A 13,808-nucleotide genomic window follows, 5' to 3' on the forward strand; every position below is an offset into this window, starting at 1 on the left:
AGATGAAATAATATGATGTCTGAGATTTGTTTTAAAAGAACATGAGAGGGAGCAAGATAGGTGGGGATATAGATGAAATGAGATTTGCCATGGGTTAATAACTATTGACAATGTAACCATGTAATAGATACATTGACAATGCTCTATTTTTGTACATATTTGAAGTTTTCCCTAATAAATTTTTTAAACTATGGTCCATAATTGGTATTTAATAAATTAAGCAATTATAATCATTAGTATTAGTTGACTCTCAATAAATATTTGCTAACTGAATGAGTTCAGACATAGATAAGACCGAATCATCCATCAACAAATATGAAACATTATTGTGAAGAAGATTTAAAATCTAAGAATTTTCAGGGGGTGCCTGGGTGGCTCAGTTGGTTAGGCGATCAACTTCAGCTCAGGTCATGATCTCACAGTTTGTGAGCTCGAGCCCCGCGTTGGGCTCTGTGCTGACAGCTCAGAGCCTGAAGCCTGCTTTGGATTCTGTTGTCTCCCCCTCTCTCTACCCCTCCCCTGCTCATGCTCTGTGTCTCTCTGTCTCTTAATAATAAATAAACATTAAAAAAATTTTTTTTTAAATCTATGAATTTTCATGTCATCAACACCAACTATAAGAATGGAGCTCAGGGGCGCCTGGGTGGCGCAGTCGGTTAAGCGTCCGACTTCAGCCAGGTCACGATCTCGCGGTCCGGGAGTTCGAGCCCCGCGTCGGGCTCTGGGCTGATGGCTCAGAGCCTGGAGCCTGTTTCCGATTCTGTGTCTCCCTCTCTCTCTGCCCCTCCCCCGTTCATGCTCTGTCTCTCTCTGTCCGAAAAATAAATAAACGTTGAAAAAAAAAAAAATTTAAAAAAAAAGAATGGAGCTCACTCACCCATGGCGTGGGAGAATGAATGAACCAATAATCTCTCTTGGTAAGTCAGAGAAAGAGGGTGGGCAGATGAAATAAAAAGCGAGAAGCCAGTAAGTCAGCAAAAATTGTGGCATAAGATAAGGCAAAATGAGGTAGAAAACAGTGCCAGAAGAATAAAGCCAAATGAAATATATGTCTGTTAGTTGAAAAAACACATAGCAAATATGATGTTCAGCTTCAATATCTAATATGCAGATGTGATGGAAGTTTCCACATATAAAATATATTTAGCAAATGCAATGTAAATGAAAAAAATTATAAATTAAATTTAAACAAAAAAGTCAGATAAAGCTAACATACTATTGCGGTCTGAGAAAAGCCATGTGGGATAACCTCACAGTAATATTTGGGGAACTCAATCTGGAGGAAATAGGTAAAGATAAAAGAACTAAAAGCTAATAAACTCCCAAATCTCAAAGAGAATATTATCTTACCTAAAATCTTACTTAAAACAGACCAAGAGTCCTCAAATGTTTAGGAAGCTGCTTTGTGGGCACAGGGTAAGAGAAATAAATTGGTTCAATAGGGCAATGCTTTTAAACCATGGCACAGCCTGGGGGTACAACTTCCTATTTTAGAGAGGTACTTGCCATCTCTTAGTGAACACCAACAAACTGCCTTCTCAGACTATTTCACTTTCTTCAACTGTTTATATGTATTTCTATTGCCTTTCCTACAAGATCGTGTTGATCCCAACCAGACAGTTCTAAATTTTGGCTTAGCTCAGGTCTTACTTTGATCTTAATGGCTATTTAGTAGTCTACTATGTTTCTCCATAGGTTAGCTTTGCTGCCTCTGCTCTAGGTTGGAATGCAAGTTGATGTGGTCAGGATTTCAGGAGCCATTGGTAAAGGAGAAACCAAGTAGAGATAGCAAAGACAACAGAGACTTGCTAGCCAAAGTCACAGCTTGAGAAGAAGGCACAGAGGTAGGATTATACGTAAAAGGTGTCATGTAAGTGATGTAGAAACAAAGGGATAAAGGAAGAAAAGAAATGAGATTGTGCAGAGTGAATTAATGAGGACTCTTATGTTACGTTCAAGGGGGAGCCCTAAAATAAGGATCAAATGATCAAAACCATAGGAAGGAGCAGTAACTTGAGAGTAAAGTATTCTATCAGCAGTTACTATACTCGCCTCCACATGCACTCTTCTATTTATAGTTGGCATTACCACTTCTCAAGCCTCTAAGAGTTATACAGGTCTCACATGAGACTTCTAGGATCTCCAGTTCCAGGTAAGGGTACAAATATTCCTAAGATTTAGACTTAGGGAGCAAAGAGAGATTGTACTTCCACCCTAAACTTTTAAACAGTAGCTGAAAGAGCCCCTGGCTAGTCCACTAAACACTCTAAGATTCTTGGTAAACTTGGCATCTGTTCCTGCGAAAGAACAGAATTATCATTTCATTTTCCTAGTGAAATTCCCCATATTCTCCCTAAGGAAAGAAGCAGCTGCACTCCAGAAAGTAACACACCCAACATAATGGAATTGGAAAACTCCACTCCAGTCAGAAACACCAAAACCTACTTGGATGGAAGCATAGAAAAACAGAAAGAGAGGCCACAAGTGAATGGAAAATGCCTATTACATATTGCACTGGAGATCCTGGCTAGGGCAATAAGACAGTTCAAAAAAAAAAAAAAAAAAAAGCATAAGATGAAAAAAGAAGAGGTAATACTGTTTTTATTTACAATCAACATGATGATGTATATAGAAAATCCTAAAGAATCTACAATTTAACAAAGTCAGTATAGAAAACATGATTTTATGTCTATATACAAGCAATAAACAATTGATAATAGAGTAAAAAGCACCATTTATAATAACATCATTAAGGGTCGCCTGGGTGGCTCAGTTGGTTAAGCGTCCAACTTCGGCTCAGGTCATTATCTCACAGTTTGTGGGTCTGAGCCCCACGTTGGGCTTGCTGCTGTCAGCACAGAGCCCATTTTGGATCCTCTGTCTCCCTCTCTCTCCATCTCTTCCCTTCTCGCTCACGTGTGTGCTCTCTCTCAAATAAATAAACATTAAAAAAAAAATCATTAAAAACATTTACCTAGGAAAAAATTTACCAAGAGACGTTCAAAGCTTCTACACTGAAAATTATAAAACACTATTGAGAGGAATTAAAGGAAATCTAAATAAATAGATGTTCAAGATTAGAAGAATCAATATTAAAATATCAATTCTCCCCAAACTGATCTATAGATTCAGTTCAATTCGTACTATAAATCTAAAATAATGAAGACAGGGGCGCCTGGGTAGCTCAGTCGGTTGAGCAGCTGACTTCTGCTCGGGTCATGATCTTGCGGTTCCTGAGTTTGAACCCCACGTGGGGCTTTGGGCTGACAGCTCAGAGCCTGGAGCCTGCTTCAGATTCTGTGTCTTCCTCTCTCTCTCTGCCCCTCCCCCACTCACCTTCTGTTTGTCTGTCTCTCTCTCTCAAAAATAAACATAAAAAAAATAATGAAGACATTATTCAATGTGGTATTGAAGTAAAGACAATGAAACAAAATAGAGAAAACAGAAATTGGCCACATACAGTCAGTTGATTTTCAGTGAAGGCACCAGTGCAATTCCATGGGGAAAGTAAAGTCTTTTTAACAAATGGTGCTGGAACAAATATCCATATAGAAAAAAAGTGAACCTTTATCCTTATATCACACCACATACAAAATCAAATCAAGATGCAGTAGATATCCAACCATAAAAGCTAAACTTTTTATTTTTTATTTTTTTTAAATTTTTTTTTCAACGTTTTTATTTATTTTTGGGACAGAGAGAGACAGAGCATGAACGGGGGAGGGGCAGAGAGAGAGGGAGACACAGAATCGGAAACAGGCTCCAGGCTCTGAGCCATCAGCCCAGAGCCTGACGCGGGGCTCGAACCCACGGACCGCGAGATCGTGACCTGGCTGAAGTCGGACGCCCAACCGACTGCGCCACCCAGGCGCCCCAAAAGCTAAACTTTTTAGAAGTAAACATAAGAGAATATCTTCACAAGCTTGGGATAGGCAAAGATTTCTTAGAAAGGGCACAAAAACTGTATTAACCACAAAAGAAAAAAAATCAGTAATCTGAATTTCAGCAACATTGAAAACTTATGGTCATGAAGAGACACCATTAAGAAAGAAAAAAGGCAGGGGTGCCTGGGTGGCTCAGTCAGTTAAGTATCTGACTTTTGATTTCGGCTCAGGTCATGATCTCATGATTTGTGAGATTGAGCCCTGCCTGGGGCTCTTTGCTGGCAGCGTGGAACCTGCCTGGGATTCTCTGTCTCCCACTCTCTCTCTGCCCCTCCCCTGCTCATGTGCGCACACTCTCTCTCTCTCAAAATAAATAAATACTTAAAAATAAATAAAGTAAAAAGGCAAGCCAGACTGGCAGAAGATATTCACAACACATATCTGACAAAAGACTTACATCTAGAATATGTAATTCTAGATGTAAAATACAATTTCTGTAATCAATAATTAAAAGGTAAACAACTCAATTTAAAAACAGGCAAATGCTTAAAATGGTGGTTAGCGGGGTGCCTGGATGGCTTAGTCAGTTAAGCATCCAACTCTTGATTTTGGCTCAGGTCATGATCTCATGGTTTTGTGGGTTCTAGCCCCAAGTTGGGTTCTGCGCGGCCAGCAGAAAGCCCGCTTGGGATTCTCTGGCTCTCCCTCTCTCTTTGCCGCTCCCCCACACGTTCTCTCTCTCCCTCTCTCTCCCCACCCAAAATAAATAAAAATGAACTTTTTAAAAAAAATTAAAGAAGAAAAGGTGATTAGCATCATTACAATCAGAGAAATTCAAATTAAAACCACAATGAGTGGGGCGCCTGGGTGGCTCAGTAGGTTGGGCATCCGACTTCAGCTCAGGTCATGTTCTCAGTTTGTAGTTCGAGCCCCGCACTGGGCTCTGTGCTGACAGCTCAGAGCCTGGAGCCTGCTTCGGATTCTGTGTCTCCCTGTCTCTGGCCCTGCCCTGCTCACACTCTGTCTCACTCTCTCTCTCAAAAATAAATAAACATTAAAAAAATTTTTTTTAAAACCACAATGAGTAACTACTCCATAGATAGCGACTAGAATGGATAAAACGTAAAAGACGATACCAAGTGTCAATGAAGATGTGCAGCAAATGCAACCCTTACACATTGTTGATGGAAGTATAAAATGGTATAACCACTTGGAAAGTTATTTGGTAGCTTCTAGTAAAGTAAACCCTACAACCTAGAATATTTTCACAAAAGACTTGCAGAACAATGTTCCTAACAGCTTTATTCATGACATCCCCAAATTAGAAACAACCCAAATGGCCATCAACAGGTAAATAAGTAAACAGTGGTATACTTATTCAATGGAATAAACACACACACACACACACACACACACACACACACACACGTTATACTTGCAATAAGAGTCTGAAAAATATTACATTAAACTAAAGAAACCAGACTAAAATGGTATGATTCCATTTATACCTAGTTCATGAACAAAGTTAACATGTGAGTTAACTCAAGGGGGGTAAGGGGCTGGAAGGTTGAGGGTAGCTTACTAAAAAGAAGTAAAAAGGAACTTTTAGAGGTAATGGAAATGTTCTAGATTTGGGTAATGGTAATCAGGGTGTATATATCTGTCAAAATTTATTGAACTGTATACTATCTGTGTATTTTACTGTATGTAAATTATTTCCCAATAAAGGTGGGATGGCGGGAAAGGCCAAGTACATTTCTACATTAATTTTTTGTTCTTTAGTGCATAGGTAGGTTGAAACTATTAATCTGTTTGTAGTCATGAGAAATACCCACAGAGTCTGCTCCCCAATTCAAACAAGATGCCAACATTATCATACAGATTGAGTTTTTCCCAAAGGACATCAATTTCAAAATAATTTACAGTGGATATTTCTCAGCTCATAGGCCACAGGCCACTAGGGAGACTATGTCCTCATATCCATAAGCCCTTGTTAGTATCTAATCAAAGTAGACCAAAAGGTCAAATCTTAACATGTTGCAGGGGTGGGGGTCTGGAATTTTTGAAAGTTCCTTTATATTTCTTTCTAGTCAACCTGTCATCTGCAAAGTCAACTGTCGCTTTCATTTTTATCACTATAGATTAAATTCACTTGTTCATGAACTTCATTTAAATGGAATCTTTTAAAGCACATTTGAAGTATACCTCTTTCATAGGGATGTACAATTACTCAAAAATATTGGAAACCAGTGCCTGTGACAACTAAACACCTAAATCTTCATTAATAATCAAAATAGGGGTGCCTGGCTGGCTCGGTCAGAGGAGCATGTGACTTCTGATATGGAGTTTAAGCCTCACATTAGGTACAGAGATTACTTACATAAATAAATAAATAAATACATAAACTTTAAAAACATAATCAAAATAAAAAGCAGCTGAAGAGTACATGGGGCAACAAAATATGTGATGCAAAAATATATTTTCAAAAAAGCACTGTAAGCTGTAATGCACTGTGAAAACATCAATGATATTTATTTTCAGTAAACAATAAAAATTAAGAAATAGCTTCTCACCTTAAGTTTTGGATATATTTGGCGCAGAGAATCTGCAGTTCCCTTGTCAGCTTCATCAGTAATACATACAACATCTAGCTTCATTTTCATCTTGAATTCTGCGGATAGAGCCTTTTGGACATCCCTGGTTGTAATGACAATGACTTCTACAGCACAAAACAAAAAAAGAAGGAAAGACACAAAAACTCGCTTTCATTTAGACAGTGGTTTCACTATTTCAATTAGATTTGGTCTCTTTCTAGATTTATTTATTGTTATTTTTTTAAGTTTATTTATTTTGAAAGAGACAGAGAGTGTGAGCAGGGGAGGGGCAGAGAGAGAGGGAGAATCACAAGCAGTCTCTGTGTTGTCAGTGCAGAGGCTGATGCAGGGCTCAAGTTCACAAAACTGTAAGATCATGACCTGAGCCGAAATCAAGAGCCAGATGGATACTTAACTGACTGAGCCACCTAAGAGCCCCTGTTTCTAAATGTAATAATAATAGCTAATATTATTGAGTCTTTTCAATGTATTTTACATGCATTCTCTCAATTCTTACAAAAACTCATTTTTACAAATGAGGAAACCTCGACTAAAAGATATTAAGTGACTTTGTTCAGGGTCACACAACTAGTAAGCAATGGACTCAAGATAAAACTCAGTTCTGATGATTCGAGCCCACACTTTAGTATATTACATGCCACTTCTTGATGTAATGAACTCAGAAGAGCATTCATCGAATCATACACAAACAGGATTACATTTAAAATTGTCATTCACTACAAAGGAGCTATCACCACTTCCCACCAAGCAGCCATAAGTGTTTCATTGAGGATCACAATGAACCCTACTAAGAAGCAATTTCCACAAAACAGATGTCTTCATCTTATCCATATAGCTGTTAACCAATGACAGGAAACTTGGGGTTTTGTTATCTTTGGGATTTTTGGTAGGGTAATGTAATTCACTACAACATAACATGTGTTGCTGATGTTTGAAGATCAGATTTTAGTGTCTCTAAAGTGAAACAATTTCCACTTGTTCTGTGATAGTGTTCTAGGTAACAATTATGTCTCCCTTTCACTGCAATCATATTTTTCTCTTTCTTCCTCTTTCTTTCTTTCTTTTCCAAATCATTTAACTTCCCTTCCTTCCTTCTCTCTTCTTCCATTCCCCACTTTGCTTTCTTTTAGTCACTAACTCATTCATCCAATAAATACAAACACTTTTAATATGAAAAGGAAAAACAGGCACTGAGAAGTCAGAAATGGAACTCAACATGGTTCCTATTCTTAAGAAACTTAAGATGGAGAAATTATACATAGAAATGACTAAGGAAGGCTTTCTGGAAGGGATGGCCTTTGAGATAGGTCAAAATAAATTCAAGTCCAACAAACATTTTTTTAGTACACACTGTATGTAAATGCTGATATTACAAGGATGAATGAGATATAGTACCTGCTCTCAGAGATATCAGTCTCCCAGGCCACTAATTATAGCATAAAACAGGCCTTGGGTAGTACTGAGATAGAAAAACACAGTGAGATGGAACCACAGAGGACAGGATGATCGATGCTGTTTAGAATTTCAAAGAGATGGTACCATTTTGGAGAGGACATTTTAGGTAGAGTGGATAGAGTGAAGGGAGTAACTGCATATGTGGGACAGTCTAATAACTGGACTAAGACTCTTGTGGAGAGAAAGAAAAATGCTAAGCAGAGCCACATTAACTTCTCTAAACTCGCGAACAATATGAACAAAGTGAATAAAGATTTTGCTATCAAACTCCAGAATCTTGGGACGCCTAGGTGGCTCAGTTGGTTAGGCGTCTGACTTGGGCTCAGGTCATGATCTCACAGTTTTTGAGTTCAAGCCCCGCATTGGGCTCTGTGCTGACAGCTCAGAGCCTGAAGCCTGCTTCGGATTCTGTGTCTCCTTCTCTCTGTTCACCCTCCCCGACTTGTTCTCTGTCTCTCTCTCTCTCAAAAATAAATAAATGTAAAATAAAAAAAAATTTTTTTTAACTCCAGAATCCTGTGTTTAGGAGGCACTCCTCAAATCTCTCTCTCCCTCCCTCTACCCCTCTCCCATGCTTGCGCACGCTCTCTCTTAAAAAAAAAAAAAGAACAGAAAAGAAAGAAAGAAGAAAAAAAATCTTTTCTAAAACAGATCTCTTTTTTTGGTTTGTTTTTAATTTTAATTTAATTTTAGGGAGAGAGAACACAAGTGGGGGAGAGTGGCAGAGAGAGGGAGGGACAGAGAGAAGGAGAGGGAGAGAGAATCTCAAGCAGGCTCCATGCTCAGTGTGGAGCCCAATGTGGGGCTCAATCTCATGACCCTGGGATCATGACCTGAGCTGAAATCAAGAGTCAGGCACTCAACCTACTGAGCCACCCAGGCGCCACCTAAAACATATTTCTTAAAAAAATTTTTTTAATGTTTATTTATTTTTGAGAGAGAGAGAGAGAGACAGAGTGTGAGTGGGGGAGGGGCAGAGAGAGGAGACAGAATCTGAAGCAGGCTCCAGGCTCTGAGCTGTCAGCACAGAGCCTGATGTGGGGCTCCAACTAGTGAACCATGAGATCAAGACCTAAGCTGAAGTCAGACGCTTAACTGATTATGTCACCCAGGAGCCTCTAAAACATATCTCTTAACATCAGTGTCATAAAGACTACTGCATAGAAATGTTCACAGGTTTGTCTCAGGAAGGCAATTCTCATAGTGGAATGAACACCAGAATACAAGACTGTGCCCCAGGATCTGACACTACTTCCATCTGGTACTCAGATTTGCTATATCTAACTATAGGACACCTCAAACTCATTGTGGCCAAAGCTGAATTCATTACATTCATTCAAACCTGTTCGTTGACTCATATTACCTTTCCTAGTTACTGGTATCACCATCTAGTCACCTAGTCACCCAAGCAAAAAGTAGAGGGAACTCTTCTCTCTTTTTCCACTCTCCCTCTCCATTAATCATCAACTTTGTCAAATGTTCCTTCTTCTCCATCCTTAGTGCTACTTCTTTAGTTCAGGCCCTCTTTAATACTGGTGTGGACTTCTGTATCAATTTTCCAACTCATCTCCCTGCTTGTAGCCTTGAGTCCTTCAAATCCATTCTTTATAGAGATTCCAAAGCAATATTTCTAAAATGTGCATTTAGGGGTGGCTCAGTCGGTTGAGCATCCGACTCTGGCTCAGGTCATGATCTCATGGTTCATTAGTTCAAGCCCCACATCGGGCTCACTGCTGTCAGCACAGAGCTTGCTACAGATCCTCTGTCCTCCTCCTCTCTCTCTGAGCTTCCCATGCTTGTGCTCTCTCTCAAAAATAAATGAAATATTAAAAACAATTTTTTAAGTAAAAAATAAAATGTGCATCTCAGTTGTCAAATATATTAATTACCATAAGGTTGTTCATAATATTCACTTATCTTTTTAATGTCTGTAGGATCTGTAGTCTTGTCCCCTCTCTTTATATTTGTATCACCCCACTAGACTTTAAGGTTCTAGAAATCAGGGCCTAAGTTACCTTTCCAATTCTGTACCCCTTAATATATTAATATATCACCTGGTACATATAGATTCATAGTAAGTACTGACTATGAGGTACTGACTTGGAATCCCTCTGTGCTCTTTCTGATATCCTTATAGGAGTAATCTTGGATCATTGTGGAGAGCAGCTCTAAAACAGTAATAGCACTATCTTCTCAACCTTTTTTACATAGCAATAGAGTACTTCTATGTTCTTAATTAAAAGAGGCCAGTCTCCAGCCAATGCTGAGTCCTGGTCTTCTCTCATTCATCCTCTCTCACTCTCGTAAAGCCGACAAATCATTGGGATCAAACATCCCCAAAGTTTTATGAGTACATCTCATTGCCATAGCTCACCTTCAAATCCAACACGCTCAAGCAGGTTCAGTGGGTACCAAATTAAAGGTTTGTTCCCAACTGGAAGCAGAGGTTTGGGAATGCTGGAAGTCAGGTCTGTCATCCGAGATCCCCCTCCAGCTGCCATCACTACTGCTTGAAATTCCATTTTCACAAACAGCTATCACAGAGAAAAACAATTAACAGGGAAAAAAAAGTAACAAATTCAAAGCATACATAGTACTAACCCTATTTCTATTTAGGTTACTGATAATCACTTATGTCAAATGTGTCACTTCCAACTCCAATAACCACTATAAGAAAATTTCCTTAGCTACAGTATAAACATCACCTTTATCACATTTTCTGACTCACCAATATAAACTCTCAGCTCCAGCCAGGGGAGATGGGCTGAAGGAGAGATATGAATTAAAGAAACCTGGCCCTTTCCCTTGAGGTGCTCACAATTAAGTGGAGAAGATAAATTCAGTAAATTACAATATACTATCATTAGTGTCGTGGCAGGAATATATCAAAGATGCAGTAGACATTTGGTGAAGGTAATACCTAAGTATTCCTAGAAAAGACAGGGAGTTTTACAGGAAGGTAATATTTGAGGGGACTTTTTTTTTTTTTTTTTCAACGTTTATTTATTTTTGGGACAGAGAGAGACAGAGCATGAACGGGGGAGGGGCAGAGAGAGAGGGAGACACAGAGTCGGAAACAGGCTCCAGGCTCTGAGCCATCAGCCCAGAGCCCGACGCGGGGCTCGAACTCACGGACCGCGAGATCGTGACCTGGCTGAAGTCGGACGCTTAACCGACTGCGCCACCCAGGCGCCCCGAGGGGACTTTTGAAGGAGTAAGAGTTTACCAAGTGGGCTTCTGATATGAGTTCTAATTTCTTGAAAAAATCTGGAAACTTCTGACTAGGATTAACAGCATAAATACAAGCACACTAGGTTTCTGAAAAGTATGAGATGACTTAAGATTCCTCCAATAATTCAGCCATCTGCTCTCTTCACATTATCCCCAACTGTGAAAGATATTACTGTAAACACAAACGTAGGGATGTATCTGAACCTAGATTTGCAGAGCCCAAACAAATCAGATTAATTCCTTTCTCTAAACTCAAGGTAATCAACAAACCTGTTTGACCTTCAAAAGAATCTCTTTACAGCAGCTACCACAGAAAAAGTGCACGGTAAAAGGTCATAAATCCTTACTGGTTTAAAATAAAAGTACTCCTTGATTTACAACAAATGATAAAACTTTTTAAGTACCAGTGTGAAATGCAATGTTCAGAAAAAAAAAAATCTGAAACCAAATTGGCAAATAATGCTGCACCCTCCCCTGTAATTATGATCAGTCCTGGGTCCTCATCTTTATTTAAACTGCAGCAGTTACACCCGGTACATCCAAGGCACAAAGTGAAGCCTCCTGAACAACATCCACAACTTAAAGATATGGTAATTTCAATTTCAGCAACCACTGCCTCAGAATGGAATTTAACTTCAATGTGGTACTGTATAACTCCTATCACATCTGATGTTATTATGAAAAGAGCATGGGACCTTTCAGAGTCAAAAGACCAGATTTTGAGTTCTGGTTCTGCCACGTCTAGGTGAGATGACCAGTGGCCTGACATTTAAAACTGAGTGTCCTCAGTTCCTGGAAGGGAGCCTGGTTTAAGCTCATAGACCCTTGAATCAGATGGCTGGATTTGAATTCTAACCCTAACCTGCATTAGTTGTGTGAACTAAGGCAAGCTTCAAAAATTCTCTTCATCTCAGTTTTATTTTGTAAGATGAGGATAATTACTACTTTGCAGCGTTGTTTTGAAGAGTAAATAAGTTAATCTATGTAAAGCACAGAAAATAATGTCAATCCCACAATAAGCACTGTGTTTGACATCATTAGACAGAGGCTAGGTCATGGAAAACCTTTTGTGCCAAATGAACCATGCTGTTGCATAATTCTGGTCTTTGTGTTGCTCCTCTTGCTTCGTAGATTGCCTTTCTCCTTTGCCTAGAAATCACCTACTTAAGCTTCAGTCTAAGAATCATCTTTCTTAAAAAACCATTCCTAACCTCTCCTATCCTCCTGATAGAAGCAACTCCTTCCCTCTTAGGTGCTTCCATTCTACCATGTACAGATCATCTCTGTCTTCCCAGGCTTTATTGCACATATATTTAAATGTCTGTATCTTGTGAGTTCCTTGAAGGCAAGGACCGTGTCAACACTGTATTCTCAGTACCTAACACAATTTCCATCAGATGCCTGGCACTCAATCAGTGTTTGTGGAATAAGCATCTGTGAACATCTCAACAACCGCCTGTAAAAGTCAAGCTCAAACACGTGAAGGGACATTAGACCCCAGGTCACCAGGATCTAAGGTTTCTGCTCTCCACAAGGCTCTCGGTGATAATCATGAACATAACTAACCATGATCCAGACAGATTGTCAAATGCCTCAATGTCACTGGCACGACTCTGGGTGATAAAAATCACAACGAGTCTCGTTAGCCTCCCAAGGTTTAGAGTGGGGGGTTCATGGCATCTCATACATGCCTCCATCATGGCACTCGTTGCCTTTTCCTTTTGTACACTGGTAAGATAAAACACTATCATAATTGGGTCTCTCATCTGGACTTTATTGCATTCCTATTTCTATTTCATTGGCTTGCCCCTAAACAACTAAAAATAGGCAGAATAAATAAATGAAGGGCTGAAGTGGAAAGAGTTCAGGCACTGTGCTGAGTGGTCCAGGATCTGGGTTCTCGTTCGCTGTGACTTCAAGTAGATCCTCCCCTCCCTCAAACTCCTTTCCATCTGTTGCACAAGGTGGTTGGCTCACATTCTCTCCAAGATCCCTTCTAGTTCGGCTACTTAGCTGCTTGGCCGGGTCAGGCAGGGACTCGAGCGGGCGACTCTAGGGCTCTGCACCCCCGCCCACCTCCTGAGGCCTTCCTCGGCCGGGATCGAGGAGCCTGCTTTCTCCATATGAGCGGGGCCCGGCTGCCCCCAACGCGGTGCTCACCCCCAACAACCAGCTCGTAAGGGGCCTGGCAGCGTTAACGCCGCAGCTTTACCTCTCGACTCCAGGCGCGCCACAGCAGCTCCCAGCGCACCCCACGCCGCCTCCGACTGCCAGTCCAAAAGCGCAGGCGCGCGATGGCCGAACAGATCGATGGGATGCGCTGGGCAGGCCCGCGTAGAAGGGACGAGCGTCGAGCAATAGATTTCATACAAAAAGCGCGCCCTATGAGAAGAGGCAGCTGGGTGGTCTGTATCCTTTCGTTCATTCACAAATCATCAACGCCCATTGAATGTGTTTCCCAGTGCTGGGCTCCTGGAATCTGCACAGGAACAAGCCACGGTCTCTTGATTTAGGGAGTTCTCATTCTACCATATGGCCGACTACCACTCTGAAAAGAGAGCTCATTGGGAGCCGCAGTTTTGGGCTAGCCGGTGGAGAAACAGCCAAATACTCATGCAGGCCA

General features: G+C 40.4%; 1 protein-coding gene across 2 annotated transcripts in view; it reads right to left on the reverse strand.

Moving 5' to 3' along the window:
• EIF2B3 (eukaryotic translation initiation factor 2B subunit gamma) overlaps positions 1–13,477 on the reverse strand; it is a 123,448-nt gene extending 109,971 nt beyond the window's left edge. For both annotated transcript variants that reach the window (XM_030325748.1, XM_030325747.1), the window contains exons 1-3: positions 13,398–13,477; positions 10,329–10,488; positions 6,458–6,603 (exon numbers count right to left, since the gene is read on the reverse strand). In XM_030325748.1, the coding sequence (XP_030181608.1) occupies positions 6,458–6,603; positions 10,329–10,476 (294 nt within the window). In that variant the 5' untranslated portion in view covers positions 10,477–10,488; positions 13,398–13,477. The remainder of the gene's footprint in view (positions 1–6,457; positions 6,604–10,328; positions 10,489–13,397) is intronic.
• Positions 13,478–13,808: the final 331 nt, after the last annotated feature.

The sequence above is a fragment of the Lynx canadensis genome, chromosome C1 (genome assembly GCF_007474595.2).
Source record: "Lynx canadensis isolate LIC74 chromosome C1, mLynCan4.pri.v2, whole genome shotgun sequence".
Lineage (NCBI taxonomy): Eukaryota > Metazoa > Chordata > Mammalia > Carnivora > Felidae > Lynx > Lynx canadensis.